General features: G+C 41.4%; 1 protein-coding gene across 10 annotated transcripts in view; it reads right to left on the reverse strand.

Annotated features, from left to right (window-relative positions):
* Positions 1-2,168: 2,168 nt before the first annotated feature.
* Positions 2,169-16,084, reverse strand: part of Sorcs1 (sortilin-related VPS10 domain containing receptor 1) — a 513,248-nt gene continuing 499,332 nt past the window's right edge. For 2 of the 10 annotated variants that reach the window (XM_087565405.1, XM_087565378.1), the window contains 3 exons: positions 11,866-11,971; positions 11,572-11,732; positions 2,173-2,999 (listed from right to left, as the gene is read on the reverse strand). In XM_087565405.1, the coding sequence (XP_087421531.1) occupies positions 2,899-2,999; positions 11,572-11,732; positions 11,866-11,971 (368 nt within the window). In that variant the 3' untranslated portion in view covers positions 2,173-2,898. 10 annotated transcript variants of the gene reach the window in all.

Here is a 16,084-nt window from a genome sequence, read left to right on the forward strand (position 1 = left end):
TATATCCATTTGTTTCCTAGAAACAGAAACAAATACCAATTCTTTCTTTCTGCAGAGCTTAGATGGCCCACCTCCTCCGTGTCTCATGTCAAGTCAGGTCAAATGGAATAAATCTTTATTTCTGTAGCTCAATAGCATGGGTTGGCCAAGGATTTGTTGTGTGCTTTTAGAAGAATACTTTTTTCCTTGTGTAAACACTGTGCTATATTTTCAAAGGATTGTGTGACCTTTGAAGTGTGATTAAGCTTTTCAATGTTATATCCCTTATTATCCAATTAACATGTCTATCTCAATATTTGCACATTTTAATCAAATATATTTACCTATTTTTTAAGATAGTAAATATCTTCCAGACCACCCCCTTTTTCCTCTACTATCTAATGGCTTTTTGGACCCTGTTTTTATCAAGCCTTTTGCTATCTCTTGGCTCACATCTATACAGATTATTTTTATATAAACCCAAGAGTATAAAATAGATGAGTGATGCTTATAGTGAACTTGTAAACACATGTAGAACTTAAGAATGATGTACTAGGTAGCCTTTTGAATTATGAAGAATTAATAAACAGAATCTTCCCTGCTTTGTTTTTGTCTCCTGGGGGCACTTGTGGTTATTTCTACGGGAAAACTCCATCTCACGAATGAAGGAGGAGTGTGGAAAGGAGAGAGGGAAGAAGAAAGGGGGAGAGAGAGAGAGAGAGAGAGAGAGAGAGAGAGAGAGAGAGAGAGAGAGATTCGTCTCCTCTCCTCTTCTCCAGTTGCTGAGAGGATGTGCTTTCCTAGTCCCTTGAGATATCTATTGCTTTTCCAGCAGTAGCCATGCTCTGAAGAGGAGAAGGGTGAATTCAATCTTTTCTGGGCACTCTTCCAGACAGAACCTTGGCCAGGCGCACTGCTGAGGGCAATTGCATCTGCTTTGCTTTTGAGCCATATGAAATGTGGCACATGAAGACGTTGGAAAATGATTCTCATGGCTTTGAGCAGCCCTTGTTTAATCTGTCGCACAGCTGAGCCCTGATGGAAGCAGGCCCACTGAGGATTCTGTCACTCTCACAGTGATCACAAGGTGTCCTCCCTGTTCTCTGAACTCCACTTTCACCTACCATGACAGAAAGCACCCACTTTTCTCTTGGACTCCCTTGTAGAGATTAAATAACATAGTGGGTACAAAGTGATACACACAACTTTAAAAATTAGACTCGTTCTACTATCGTTGCTGTATCTTCCATTCACAATTTCTTCATTGTTTCTCTGTGTTTAATCTATTTTCATTCAAGCCAATCAGAAGTCCTGTGCTAGGAACTAAAATCTTGGTAGTGTTTGGGCCCAAGTGCTTAGTGTTCCAGCACATTCCAACCTTCACTTGCATCATTGTTATGGCCACTGATGTTAAGTCTGCTTTCATGTGGATTGTCAGACATGCCTCTGTGTTTTGGCATTAGCTAAGGAGAACTTCCTCTCTCTAATTCTTCAGCACTCACTTGGCTAGACCAGCCCTAGCCATTTTTCAAGTGTGTATATCTGGTCAAGTATGGGAAATACGGTTAACCCTATTGCTTAAGGAGGGTTGGCACCCATTTTAGTGACTGAAACAGGGTAAAGGGAACAGCTGCTGGTTAAGGAAATCAACTGGATAACTAAGAATTTGACACAGACGTGGGGGGGGGGGATCTGCAACAACTTCCACGTCCAACCTCAGAATAGCATTTCTGTCTGCATCTTCCTTCTAACTGGTGACGGTCATCATGACTGAAGAATGACACAATCCTCAAAAAGCATTGGGTTGGAATCAACAAAGCAGTGCGTGTGATAGGTCCAGGTCCCGTCATAGCACAGCTTCCTGTGTGTTTATGAACCATAACTGATCAATGTTACTTCCTTTCATATGTAACACATGAGTAGATTTTACCTATGTGTGAATATACCTAAATAATGTAAAAGTATGAACTTGCTTCTACCATTGAGCTATGCAATTTTATTTAAATTATTTACCATATCTTTACGCTATAAATGTTGTTATTCATATTCTATAAGATTGTGTATATATGTATTCGTGTGTACATACATTTTAAGAATTTTGAACCCTTGAAAGTTTACTATAGTTGGTGGGGGTAACAAATGGTAACAAAGAATGACACCTATGTGAGAAAAGGTCAAAATGAAACTCATTACTTTGCACGATAACCTAAAAATTTAATTAAAAATGAATAGAATATATTCAGAAAGTTCACAGATTACAGATACAAAAACAGCATAGTAATATGTTCATCTCAGTATGAATTTCAATTGATAAAAATGACATTCGGAGTGGTTTAATTTTTAGTTTTCGAAGAGAATAATTACACACTTTAATAATTGTGATCTTCCTAGGAACTATATACACAGTTTATAATTAAGGTATGGGTTCAATAGGCATATAGATTTCCTTATAAGCATTCCTTTTGTTTCCTATTTAAGATAGGTTTAGTCCAAGTCTACGAGGACTACATGTTCATTTTAAAGATGAAGGGAATTAAAACATCCATGGTTTAGGGAGTTAGAAATAGCAAGGGGTCATACTTTTTGATTTCCATCCAGTCTTCTTCTTTATTTTTAAATATATATGCAGTACTGGAGAATTGAATCAGAACACTGCGTTTTAGCCAAATAAGAAGTCTATCGCTGAGATGCTCTCTGCCCTGTGCTTTCTATACAAACTATTATTTCACCCCATGACGTCTTAAATTCCTCTCTTCACATTTCATAAAAATTTTCTTATGCCTCTAAGTACTTTATAAAAATCGTTTTATTTTCATTTTATGTGTATTGGTGTTTTTCCTGGATGTAAATCTGTGCACCACGTGTGTTCCTGGTGCCCATGGAGGTCAGAAGAGGGTGTCGTATCTCTCGGAACTGAAGTTACAGATGCCTGTGAGCCACCTTGTTGGTGCTGAGCATTGAACCCGGGTCCTCTGCAAGAGCAGCCAATGTTCTTGACCGCTGAGCGATCTCTCCAGCCTCTAGAAAAATAATTTTAATGGAAACCATCTATGTTAAATATGATTCGGTCACAGTGTTTTAATTCGTTTAAACGAATTCATTAAATCTTTCTTTACACCTAAAAGCTGTTGTTAATATGAAAGCAAGATTTTTAAGCAGGTACACGAACATGCACATCTTGAAATACCATAGTATTATTCATGAAATGATTTTATTATCTAGAGATGGATACTTACCTTTAAAACCTCTTCCCCTGCCTTGGCTTCCACAGACAATCTCAAATGTGAGCTTCGCACAACCCTCTGTGGTGAAGTCTGACAGTAGTTTAACCGTTTTGGGGTCAGAGTTAGGTTGACAAATGTGAGTTGCTGCAAAATCTATGAACTATGTGCTGCTTCCAAGTGTGTGGAAGTGGGCGAAGCTGTTGGTATCATCTGGGGGCCTCTTGCTGCAATGATGATGGATATGAAAGCTGTCTTATTCTTTTAACTTCCTCCTCTCCTGTTCTGCTGCTATGTTCAAATACTTCCTCTTTGTTTTGCTTATAGGGTCGCTTCCTTAAGGCAACAGGCGATCCTCCTGCCTCTGAACGTTGGGATTAGAGAGTGGTACAACGCCAAAGCCAAATCAAATTACTTTTAAACTACCAACCACACTGTTTAAGGTACTACTTATTTTGTGTATTTACCAGCACTTGGAAAAATAACCCGTCCTACCGCTTTAATGGGGTTACTACCTGTTAATTAGGTTTTATTGTTGCTGTGTCTCGCAGTGTGGTGATTTTTTTTGAACACACATGCTTCTTAATAAAACCAACTGTCTTTCCTCTATGGGATTCTTTGGCCGAACTCTTGAGCACTCGAAGTCAATTTTCCCATAAAATAGACTATTTCAATCTTTTAAATTTCTAATTGTGTTTGTTTCCACGTCCTAGGATTAAATTTGGAAACTGGGTCAATGCACTTTTCATCCCAACAGATGCCCTAGTTTTCAGCCTTTCGGCTACAAGAGAAGCATTCCTGGGACATAGAGACATTTTTGCTTCTGAAGGCAAACTCACCTGGCCCTTATTCCTGCCTTTGACAGTCTGATACCTAGCACTGTTTATTTTTAAATTTCATTGTCTTATATGTAAGATAGCAATATATGTGCTAGTGACATAATTTCTTTAATACCCTCATTAGCATGTACATTCTATGGAGGCAGCTGTGCAGTCCCTGCCTATAGCCATGTCTGCACATATAGATCAATTCATATCTATACTCTGCAAACCACAGATTCCTAGCAGCGTATGCAACATTTATAATAGCTAGCCATGCTATTGCAATTTTTCCTCCTGGTATTATTTTGGGATTCTCTTATGCAAGCAACACCCAAACATGCATTTTCCTTTATATATGATTTTTTTAAAAAAATAATTATGTACTCTGTGTGTGTGTGTGTGTGTGTGTGTGTGTGTGTGTGTGTGTGTGTGTGTATGCGCGCGCGTGTGCAAATGCATGCATGCTCTTGGGAGTCAGTTCACTTCTGCCACCTTGTGGGATCAGTGGATTGAACTCAGGTCATGACCATGCTATGCAACAAACCCATCTACCCTCTAAAGTTACCTTGCCAGTTTCAAATATGAATTTTTCAAACACTCATCTCTATGATTTCCTTAGGAAAGAAGCAAACCGGTTTCTGAGGATTCAGAAACCCAATTTAGGGCTTTGGTTTTTATTCCACTTTCTAGCTAGCTTCTTGCCTTCCTTTTTTCTAAACAGCAATTATTTTCCTTAAATTAATGTCTAAGAATAGCTCCTTGAACACAGCAGCTTGAAAGCTAGCCCAGGAGAAGGGCAGGGAGGTGTTGATTCTTGACAAACAGCAATTGGACACGTAATTAGAGGTGCTGGCTGGGTTAGGCTTGCCCTGTGAAGCCACCTCAGAGATCAGTGCTAAATAAAATGGACTCACAGATAATGCTAAGCTAAAAATTAAAGGTTGAGTTGCATCCAACATTTCTCTAGCGCCCCCTAATGGCAATGTCCAGTGCTAGATGCTAGAGGAATGTAAAGAGTGTGCTGAATTATAGGTCTTTGCTCAAACACACGCAATGGGAAGGTATAACAGGATTTGTTCACACAAACACGATATCCACCATCTAATTATGTTAACATGGCAAACAAGCTGGAGAGGGGCACAGCCATTTATTCTGTTGAGGCCAGGGGAGCTTTCTCCATTTGACCTAGGCTGAGTTTCCCAGTGGTGTTCTACCACTTACTGGTCTGTTCTTTCAAACACATTCCCTTATGCTGACTTTCTCTAATCCCAGTCTCAAGGGCATCCCAAGGGCTCTAGGGCCTCAAGGAGAAGAGTGAGGAAAAGAGCCATCCCTTCCAGTCTCCCCTGCTTGGGCCTTAGCTTTGCTTCCTCTGTGGCTCCAGCTCCAGCCAGACCTGGGTGCTGCGAATTCAGCTTCAATCCAGTCGTCTTGGCCTACGGATTCTGGAGATGCCTGTGATCCTCCAACTTTGGGAGATTCTGGGCTTTTTCTGGAGGATTGTCTGCTCTTTGCTGGCATGTTCGCTCTTCTGTTACTTACACAACAAATCCCGTGCTTAATCACTTCTGTGTAAATTACCTAGAGACATTTTCTGCTTTTTGATTTCACCCTGAATGACATGGGAGACAGAGCATCCCTAAGGAGACAGAATAGCATAGTTCCGTCTGTAAAAGAAAGAGGGAGCAGAGAACTTAATTTGGGAAGTTAAAGGCAGGCTAAAAATAGTCAAGGCTCCCATGCATTCTGAAACTGGGCTAATTAGCACTGCCATTCTAAACCCAATAGACCTTCAGGAAGGCAAAGGATGGCTTAGTGTTTGTAGACCGAATATAAGGAACAATGTGTATCCAACAAGATTTCAGTTATGTAGGTGAGCCAAGTGCCTGGAAATGTTTGGATCTGTCTGAATTTCTTCTACAGGTTGACTCTTTTGGAAATCACTCACCCACCGAGAATGACAAAGCCAGAAGAGGTCAGCTTCATCCTCTTTATATGTACGGAGCCATGGTAGCTTCTGGATGATGAAGCAATAAGGCCAAGGTCACACACCTGGCACAGCCAGATGTAGAAGCTCCTTCTCCACTTCCAAATGCAAAGCCCTCTCTTTCCATTTCACCCTAGGAGGTGTTAGCACACCTCAGGTTCTGTCCTTTGCTAACTCCAAGGTTTTGAACTGCTTTGTTTCTCATTAATAGTTTAAAAATTCAAACTAGTAACAGTGAACCTATCACTCATTCCAAAGCAACCATTTTGGAGTGAGTTTTAAGTACAACGGTGTTCTTTCCATAATGGGACAGACATCCTACAGTTAACTGGAATGTAGATAGGATGAACTCGGGGAGTAGAGGAGCTTGTGAGTGGAACACATGAGGGTAAAGAGCTAAATGTATGCTCACACAATTAGCATTCATGAAATCGTGTAACTACATCATTGTATTTATTTTTTTAAAAAATCCAGACCGTGTTTTGGAATTAAATGAACACATTGAGGCCAAGACTTTAGAGACATTATCTGTTTAATAAATATGATTGTAAAAGCAATAAACAAGAGCAATTATACATTACACTACATAGTATTTAACAAAAAAATACATCAAAAAAGTCATTTTAAAATTAGAAGTAGTTCCAATCCTCTAAGAAAACTTTCATATGTTTTTTTAATTGGCTTCCTATAAAAAGAAGTTGGCAAATGAAGGGGTCTCAATGCTCAGCTGGGATCCGGGACAACACACAACGGCTGCTGCCAAGCACCCCATTGCTTTCAAAGTTGCTGTTTGGAACTTCTGAGGAAAAAGCAAAGCAAACCTCTGCAATTTGGACCTCGAATCCAATTAGAATGAGGCAAGGGGGGAAACGACGTTAGTGGGAAGTTGAGGGTAGAGCATGTACGGTTTGCCCTTTGGACATTTAAGAGAGGTTACAGTATCCAATTTGTAGCTTGCCCTGAATCTTACCTTCTATGGATTCCTCCCTACACTCCTTTGGCCTTAAATCCACCAAAGTCCTCATTGTGTTTGCACCTGCTTTTAGTGAGAGGTAGGCACTTGGTTCTGTCCCACTTGTAGGTTCTAAATGTTCCTTTCTTGTTGGGATTTGGCTGCAAGGCCTAGTGTGGTGGTTCTCAAACTTGAGCATAGGTATCATCATCACCTGGATGGCTTGGTGAAACATTTGGTTGGGACAGCCATGATTCATAATCAAAAAATAATACTAAAGATCCCTAGAATTTCCAAAATAGCAGGGTCTGTTTTTAGCCCAGTTTGAATCTGCATTTCAAGCAAGTGTAAGTGACACTCTTATCTTGTCTTAGGCATCACACTTTGAGATCCACAAGCCAAGGTTATAGGGACTTGTAGGTCCTCTCTAAGAAGTACCTTGCCTCACCAACCTACAGGTGAGAGGGAGCTTTGAGGAAAGGCACATGAGGACACTGGAGAAGCTGAATCTATAGCTGACCACTTTGGGTACTGCCCAAGATGGCAGGAATTTCAGGCCCATCTCTATTTTACATGAAGACTTACAGACCCTTCTTCCCCATGTCTCTTCACCCACTCATTGTCCTTTTATTGACAAACAAATTTTCAAAATGTTATTCTAGGCAAGGCACTGTGCTAGATCAAGAATGTTGTTCATTTTTTAAAATATTTTTTTTTAAAATTAGAATCAATTGAACTGCAACGCTGAGGATTCCCTGTGCTGGTTTGAATGGACCTATTTTGGTTTCCAAATATTTTTGTCTTCCAGACTAAATATGGAAGACTTCAACTGAAGAGAATAATCACTGAAGATGTTTCCTATGAGATAGGAAGCCTGGCAGTTTGAGAATTGATTGATTATGTCCCCAGGCAAAATTGACCATATTGACATGGGGCACCTTCGACCATAAGCTTTTTGTTTGATTAACCTCTGACACCACCAGCTTTCCTCCTCTCCCTTTGCCTCAGCCATATAAGGCAAAGTCACCTGATCGCTGAATCAGCCATTCAAGAGCCAGGATCATACTGATCATTGGGATATACCAAGGCCCTTGACAATACCCTGTTCTTGGCTTTGGGACATAGCCAAGGGATGGTAGGTTCTGGAAGTGGTTTACCACTTTCATCCCAACTTGAGATTGGGATTTTTTTAGTACACAGTAATGAAGGGGAACTCAGTCACTAGAAGAACTTCAGCAGGAGCCCTGCTCCTTTTTTGTGAGCCTCTTGCATGATTCCTCTAGGGAAACTGGTTTTCTTTTGCTTCAAAGCCATGATAGGGGTAAGCCTTACTTTGCTGTAAGCAGTTACCCTTCCATTTATACTGAATTTTTCTTCATCAATACTGTGACAATTGAAGATTCGAGTACATACTTGGAATCAATGAGATCATCCCAAATGGTCAAAATCTCTTTCAAATATATGAGAAGACCTATTTGTATAGGTTTTTCAATACTCTTTATATTAAGTCCATTAACCTGTTTCTCCTTGAGGTTAAAATCAGTTTTATTTTACAAATATGGTTATTCTAGAGCAGAAATATCAAATAACAGCAACTATCACAGAAGATATTACCTTCCACCATAGTCACACTTTCAAAACATTTCTCAAGAGAATCTTCTAGAATTGGACCACATAAGATTTTGTTAATGCACAAACCACCACTGCTCATCTCTATGCTTTCCTTTCCAAAGCACATGTCCAGGTTTGGAATACTATGGATGTATAAACTCTTTAACACTCAGTGTATGTTTCCATGTGGGAAAACCAGAGGTATTTGGCAAAGAAAGGTTTTTGGGGAGGAGATAGAGGGGAAATGTAACTGAAGCCTGCCAGCTGTGCAGAACGCAGCCTGGCTAGAACGCAGGGGAGCTGGCATGCTTAAGATTGTACAAAATTGATAGAGCTAAAGACTTGTGAGTGGAGTAAGGGTTGGCGTAGGCTGGGCCAGTTTTAGGAAATATAAGGTTTACTATCCAAAATCTAGCAACACAGTTGAGCAGACAAAGAGAGAGGCATCAAAAGATAATGGGGAACAGGGAGGAGAAAAACCTGAAAGATGGCGAGAGAACATGTTCATACATGGATGACAATCAAATGTGAAGGTAGGGTACCAAGTAAGTACTGGGGAAAAAAATCCCACTTGTGTTTTGTCTTTGTTTTTTTACATTCCTTGGGGGTAGGAATAGGGAAAGCTGCAAGGAGAAAAGTTGAGCAAGAAACAAAGATGCTTTGCTTCCCAGCCTCCCTTCTGTTGCTATGGAACCTGCCTCCATGGGTATGAATCTTTAACTAGCATCTTTGTCCCTGCGGCCACAGAGACTGGAGAGAAAGCAGCCTGTGGTCGGTGCTGACCAACGGAGCCACTAACATTAACTTAGAAAGGAAATGTGACGCTAAGGAACACAGAGAAGCAGCTCAGGGTTTCATCCTGTGCATGTCTTTGTGGTTTTAGGAAGAGGCTGGGGATGGCTAATCCACCATCAGCCCCTAGGGCTAAAAGAACTGTTAAATCTAGAGCCAAGAATATTTTCAAAAATACATGCAGATATCCTTGGCCTGTATATGTTATGAATTTTCTACAAACATGACCGATCAGAAAAGGAGATGAGAAAGGAGGGGAGTGTTTTCCATTAAAATAGAGCACCTGTACACTGCCCCTACAAACACGTTCTCAAAGTATTGTCCACATGCACAGGCTTAAAGCTAAAAACCCTTGTTGTCTGTGTCTGAAGAATTTAAAAGTTCCGATGCAGTGAGAGTGTTTACTTGTTATTTTGGATTTTGATTGTTTTTATTTTTATTTACTTTTTGTTTGTTTGTTTTTACTGGCGTCCTCCATTCAAACATTTACATAGGTAGGGATTTCTTTTGTGCTTTGATTCTCAGCAACTATGGAAATACTTCCTGGCGAAATAGGAAACAGAACAACAGAAGAAGAAAAAAAAAAACAAAGTTAGTGGTCATGAAGGATGATGTACTTGACAAGAGCGAAATTCTTTTCTGATCAGCAGGTCTCCTGTAGCCTTTGGGGGTTTTCCTTAGATTGCAAATTGTGCCCCAGCAGATCCCCGCTTTGGCGATGAAGGTGGTGTGGCTTGTCTTGGTCTTTGCAATCGGAGAGATGAGTCCCCAGGTTGAGTAGAAGGGGAGGGAGGGGAGGTTAAAGCTACTCTCCTAAGAGAAAACGTGTAACACTTACTCAATTAATGACACTGGAAATGGAACCGTGTCAGAGAATGCAACGTGCTGCGAAACGTTCAGAGTGAAGGAGGAAACACTACTTCAATAAACAGCCACAGTGACTCATACCACACAGAAATAGAGACAGAGAACCAAACGACCCCCGTAAATAATGCCACATTTGAGATGCTTTAGAAGGGAACAGAGTGCGCGGTGCTACTCTGGACAGGAAGGCAGAAAAGCTTCTATACATTTTCACCCCCAAGCTATTGTGTCCTTTTATCACCCTGTCTCCACCCAACGGAAGAAAATGAACTGTGAAAATTGGACACCAGATGTGGCTGTAGTTATTATTATCACTAGCTAGTGCTACTCATTGCATTTAAACTTCCTCTAATACAGCCCCAGACCTTGTTCAGATCCGGTGAAAAAGAGGATTCTCTTTTTCATTTGCTAACATTATTTTCCAAGTAACAGATTAAAAGTCTTTTCTATAAAGGTCTTCTAGGTGACCTGGCATCGCGACATTAGCATGAAGCATGGAGAATCCAATAATTTCTCCATCTCAGTCAGCCACAGACAGCAGGGCCACAGAACGGAAAGGAATCTGCAATGGCAGCTCCATGAGTGTGCCTAGTTATCCAAAACTTCTATAATAATGGTAAGATTTAGCAATTGAGCTTCAGGCTTCCTCCAGCTAGGTATCAGCCTCTTGTGCTTAGATCACAGGTTGAAGAGAACCGCATTGACACCCGATACCAAATCTTGTCAAAACAGAGAAAGGCATCTGCCTGCTCCTGTCATAGTCTACTTCTACTTCTCCAACTGGGCTCTCAGCATCCCCAAATCCTGAATATTCTACAAACAGCATGCCTTTCCTCCACTCAAGTTCTTCATCTCCACATTTCCACAGTGAGTTTCAAGACAGCCACTAAACAAAGCAAAACAACAACCCTCCCCCGCAAGTAGGTGAGTTAGCCAATCTCCTTATGGCTGGCTCTTCTGGTATTCTAAAGCAATTTAGTCTCAGAATCCTCTGTATAGAGACTTGTATGTTTTGTTCAAGACACTCCTCACCCCGTTTATTGCCTGTCTTTCTACACACCTCCCCTAGACTCTGAAGCTTTTCCTCCTTAAATAGCATTAGTGAAGATGGGAGTGCTCATCGATCATTTACGCTGGAAGTTTAGTGTTTAGGAAAGAGATTCTTTTTTGAAAAGGGGAATTTAATGAAAGTATAAAGCTAAAAAGGAGCAAGAAGGGGACATCTCAGCTTTTCCTCTCAAAGACGTTAGAGCAGAAAAAAGTTATGTAAAGCCAGATGGGGGTTAGAGGGCAGGTTAGTTGACTGCTCAGCCTGGGCAGCCGATGGCCACGGGCATCATTTACCTAGGAGATGGGATTCCACCTTCTCATCTACAAGCTGGCCAGGCCTCCTGAGGTCAGGGTGAGGGGCAGTGGGCCTGCTTTCAGTGTGGCTGACTGGATTGATCAGCTCTTGTTCTTTCTCATTTTGCATCTGGGCATAAACATTAATCCCCGGGATCTTCCTAAAACATTAACAGAAAGCATCACTGCCCTGTACCAGAGGTGACTTTCACTGTGACTTATTGCTTCCAAACCTGTGGGAAAGAGGAGAGGGGTGGAGGTGGGGATGTAGGAGGCTGAGGAAGAAACACACACCTTTTAAACTTGTAGATGACGAACACGGCCAACCCCACAAACACCACTGAGAGCAACATCAGCATGGCAGATCCGCTGTGGGTAGGAGTGAGGTCCACCAGGGGGGCTGGGAAGAAAGAAGGCACACGTGTGAGCAGAGATTTGAGCCGGTCCGTAAGGTTCATGCTCAAGCTTGGTAAATTGGAGGAAACCACATGGGATATGCAGGTAGGATACACAGTCCATAGCTAAGCATGCCTCTGAGAATGTACCAGTCCTCCGAGTGCCCTAGCCAGTTTATCCACACTGCAATAGAGCGGGGGAAACAGAGGAGGCCCTGGATCTATTCAATCCACTGCTAACTGTATAGAGCTGGGCTGGTTGCTTCACCTTAATGTCTCATACATAGCTAAAGAAAACTAGTGCTCACTTCACTGGATGGTTGTGTTACACCTACTTATCAGTCTCATTATCAATGTTTCCTTTAACTCTAGTGCTGCTGCTGTCATTATTAGTAATCAATCAATCCTACTACTGGTGGGCTTACATCTTGATGAAAAGCCACTGCAGGATGAAACTATCAAACATATAACCTACTCCATACAGAACTTTGAAACCTACCACAGATGTACTCAGAACCCTTCCTTGGCCTTACCCCTGCTTAGGTAAAATCCTCTTAACAACCTTATTTTATAATAGACCATTCAGTGCTTTATGTGATTTACTGAGTGTTTTACTAAGACAGAACAGAAAAAGGGCTGCATTATACTATTGTGAGGTGGAAACATGGTACGTTTAAATAGTCTAGTCAAGGATGAGCTGCATCTTAATTATTATTAATATTACTATCCCTATTTTTATTACATTGATGCTTTGTATGTAGGCTTTTCTCACTGAGAACAGGAAGTAGCCACACCATAAATAAGAAGTGTGTGTGTGCGTGTGTGTGCGTGCGTGTGTGTGTGTGTGTGTGTGTGTGTGTGTGTGTGTGCGCGCATGTGTGTGTGTGTTCCTGTGAATTTGTTCTGTCTCTAACTGGGCAGTTACCAGATGAAAAAGTGTAAAGCACGGAACTGTTTCTATGTTCATGGTCTGCTTTGCTACCCAGGAAGTTGATGCAAATGACTGGTTTAGGAAGTCAGTGCCCCGATGATAGAGTAGAGTTGCTCCATGCAATGGGCTCTATAATTTCTAAAATTCATAGCACTTAATCCTGGGACTTCAGCACCTCAAGTGCACGGACTTCCTCACAGACAAAGCTCAAATGTCTGCTTGCATGAGACGCACCTCCTGGAGTTTGTTTCTATGTCAGTTCTCCACAGCTCCTCAGGGTCAAAACTCTTACACTTATAATGATTGTTTGCAATTAATTTTTACCATATCAAGAACTGACCTTCAGCAAATGCGGTATAGTTCAAGCCGGAAAACAATCTACCTGCACCTCATGAAAGCGTGGACAGTGACCTTTACCATCCATCAATTTAAGCAAAGCCCGATACCCAGAAACACAAGTGACCTTTATGCACCCTTTCTATGACTTTTCCCTGTTGAAAGCCAAGAGGGTGATGCTCTGGTCATCCAAGCAGAAAAGTTCAAGAGTAAATGACTGCAATATTAATGGTCTCAGACAAGACCCATGGTTGCAACTGCGCTGTCTGAATTTGGAAAGCTTGTAGTGGAGGTAATACCAGAGAATGTAATTCACAGGACTATAAAGTCAGTGCGAAGTGAAAAGTTGAAGCCTCTTTTTCAGGAAACACTGTAATTTACTCAGGAGGAACTGAATATAAGGAACTCTCTTGCTCTCTCACCACTGTAAGCCTACCAGCTTTGTGCCTTTCAAGCACGTCCTGGTGCAAGAGAAGATGGAGCAGTGTCACTCCAGTGGAACACCCAAAGTCCATGGTGCTTTGTATTAAAATAAGAAAACGAAGCTCTTGATACCATCAGCACATCCCAAAAACACATCTGAGTGGCTGCTGCTATTAGTAGGACATCACAGGAGAAAAGGACACTTCCCATTGTTACAAATATTGTCTTGACTATTTTTAACAGATGGGAGACAGGGGCTGTCAACCACACGACACAAACAAAAGCAGCTAAATTTCTGAGCTGAAGGCTACCCTGCAGAAAGAACTTCAACTGGTTAACAGAAAGGACCCTTCATACACACCTAAATACCCACAATGCTATATGCCCCAGTGTGGGTAAAGGAATAAGAAATTAAAAAGAACGCTTCTCAGGAAGGAGAGTTAAGGCTAAATTGATATATAGCATGGGAAGAAAGTTCACAGGTGACATGAGTTAAAAATATTATGCTTTACAAGGAGTCATTAGGATTCTAGTTCATATACTTTTAAACGTTGATGAGACACACATGTGCCTGTGAGGAGATGGGTCATAGGTAGACAGACAAACAGAGAAAAAGAGAGACAGACAGAAAGATAGAAAATAGACAGATAATAGAAAAACTGTCATCTCAGGACCAATCTTGTTATTTCCATTCTTACATACAATGCCCACAAGCTCAGGCACTGTGTTGTTCCGAAATGACTCTGCCTCCCCACCCTGTCATTCTTTGTTATTGCAATATCAGTATCAGATGAAAGGGATACAAATATAAGGTAAGGGTAACCTAAAGGAAACCACTAATTTTCCAATGAACAAATTGTGATCCAGAGGGGCCAAGGATGATGAAGATGGTCAGAGGCATGAAGTTAAGTTCTGCAAACCAAGCCGCAGCACAAGAAGAATATGAGAGATGAAGCCATGGACACGACAGAGCTTATTTGAAAGGGTAACAGTTGGCAATTCTTGTTGTCAGTATTTTTTCTGTTGAAACAGAGTCTCTCTACATAGCCCTGAATGTCCTGAAATTTACTCTGCAGATCAAGCCGGTCTTGAACTCACAGAGATCTGCCTGCCTCTACCTTCCTTCTGAGTGCAAGGATTAAAGGTATGTGCCACTAAGCCCAGTGTAATTTTGAAATGCATGGAAAATAATATGAGAAACTTACCTTAACCCTGTTCGTACTCACATGGAGGGAAACACACATCACACGTACATGTGTGTGTACACACAAACACACCTGGACACCGTTTGCTTCCACCTCCCATTGCTTTCCTCTCTTCTGGTTGAATTTTCAACCTTACACCATTCATACCCAGATCACAATTCTTAAAGAGGCAGCATTAGGATTGTTGGGTAATTGTCACATTCGTTGGAGACTGTTAGTTTCTTTAGTTTGGGTTCTAGAATGTGCTGTCCATTCTACCTCCCAGTTGTGCATCTATTAGTCACTCTGGGGGAGCAGGGAGCAGCACACAGCCAACAGCAGCGGGGGTGGGGGGGACTGGGTGGCACCGCCCCTGGTTTTCCTTGCTTGACTTCTCTTCTGCTTACTGATCGGTGCCTGCACATTAAGCTGCCTATTGCTATTCATACAGCAGGGTCTCCATATCTTAATTTCCCCAATATTTAGGTATGTTTCTATGCTTTGCTGAGGAATGGAAACTGGTGATAAATGGATTTGGGCTTGTTGCGTGGAATTAGCATAAATTAATTCCTCTGTAGTTTCAGCTCCAATAGGGTAGATGTGGGGGAGGAAAAACTCAGAGAAGGTTTTTGCCATTATAGATGCACAGTGTATAACATGGCTACAAGCCATTATTCCAGGTGACTGGACACCGGATGCCTCTGCTCACACACCATGGCTAACAGCCTGTGAGGGACTTGAGGATGCTTCAAATTATTGTATTCTATTCACAAGAATCTTAGTTGATTATAGTAATAGAAATGCTACCTCGTCCATAAGAGTGATTGACATATAGAAAATGTCAAAGTCATAGGTAATAGATCTGCATGTGAAAGCAAAATCCAAACTCCATACTTGGGCTCAGTTTGGGGCTAACTGAGTTGATGGAAGGTCAATTCCTCATTTGGAAAGAGCAAGTGAAAATAATCTGTGCTTCAGTACAGTTGTGAAATGTCAAGAGCTGGAACTGACTATGAAGAACCTGGTATACCAGACATTACAGAGAGAGAGGGAGAGAGAGAGAGAGAGAGAGAGAGAGAGAGAGAGAGAGAGAGAGTTAGTTCTGAAAAATGATGAGTTTCTCAGTGCAGTCAGTTTGGGAAATGGAACCCTTGGTATTTCCCCACCTGGAGACTCTTAGTGAACAAAAGTGTATAAAAGGTATCCAATCCTGCAGGAGGGAAACACGTTTAGCTGAGCCACAG

Source organism: Rattus norvegicus, chromosome 1 (genome assembly GCF_021556685.1).
Source record: "Rattus norvegicus strain SHRSP/BbbUtx chromosome 1, alternate assembly SHRSP_T2T, whole genome shotgun sequence".
NCBI classification, from domain to species: domain Eukaryota; kingdom Metazoa; phylum Chordata; class Mammalia; order Rodentia; family Muridae; genus Rattus; species Rattus norvegicus.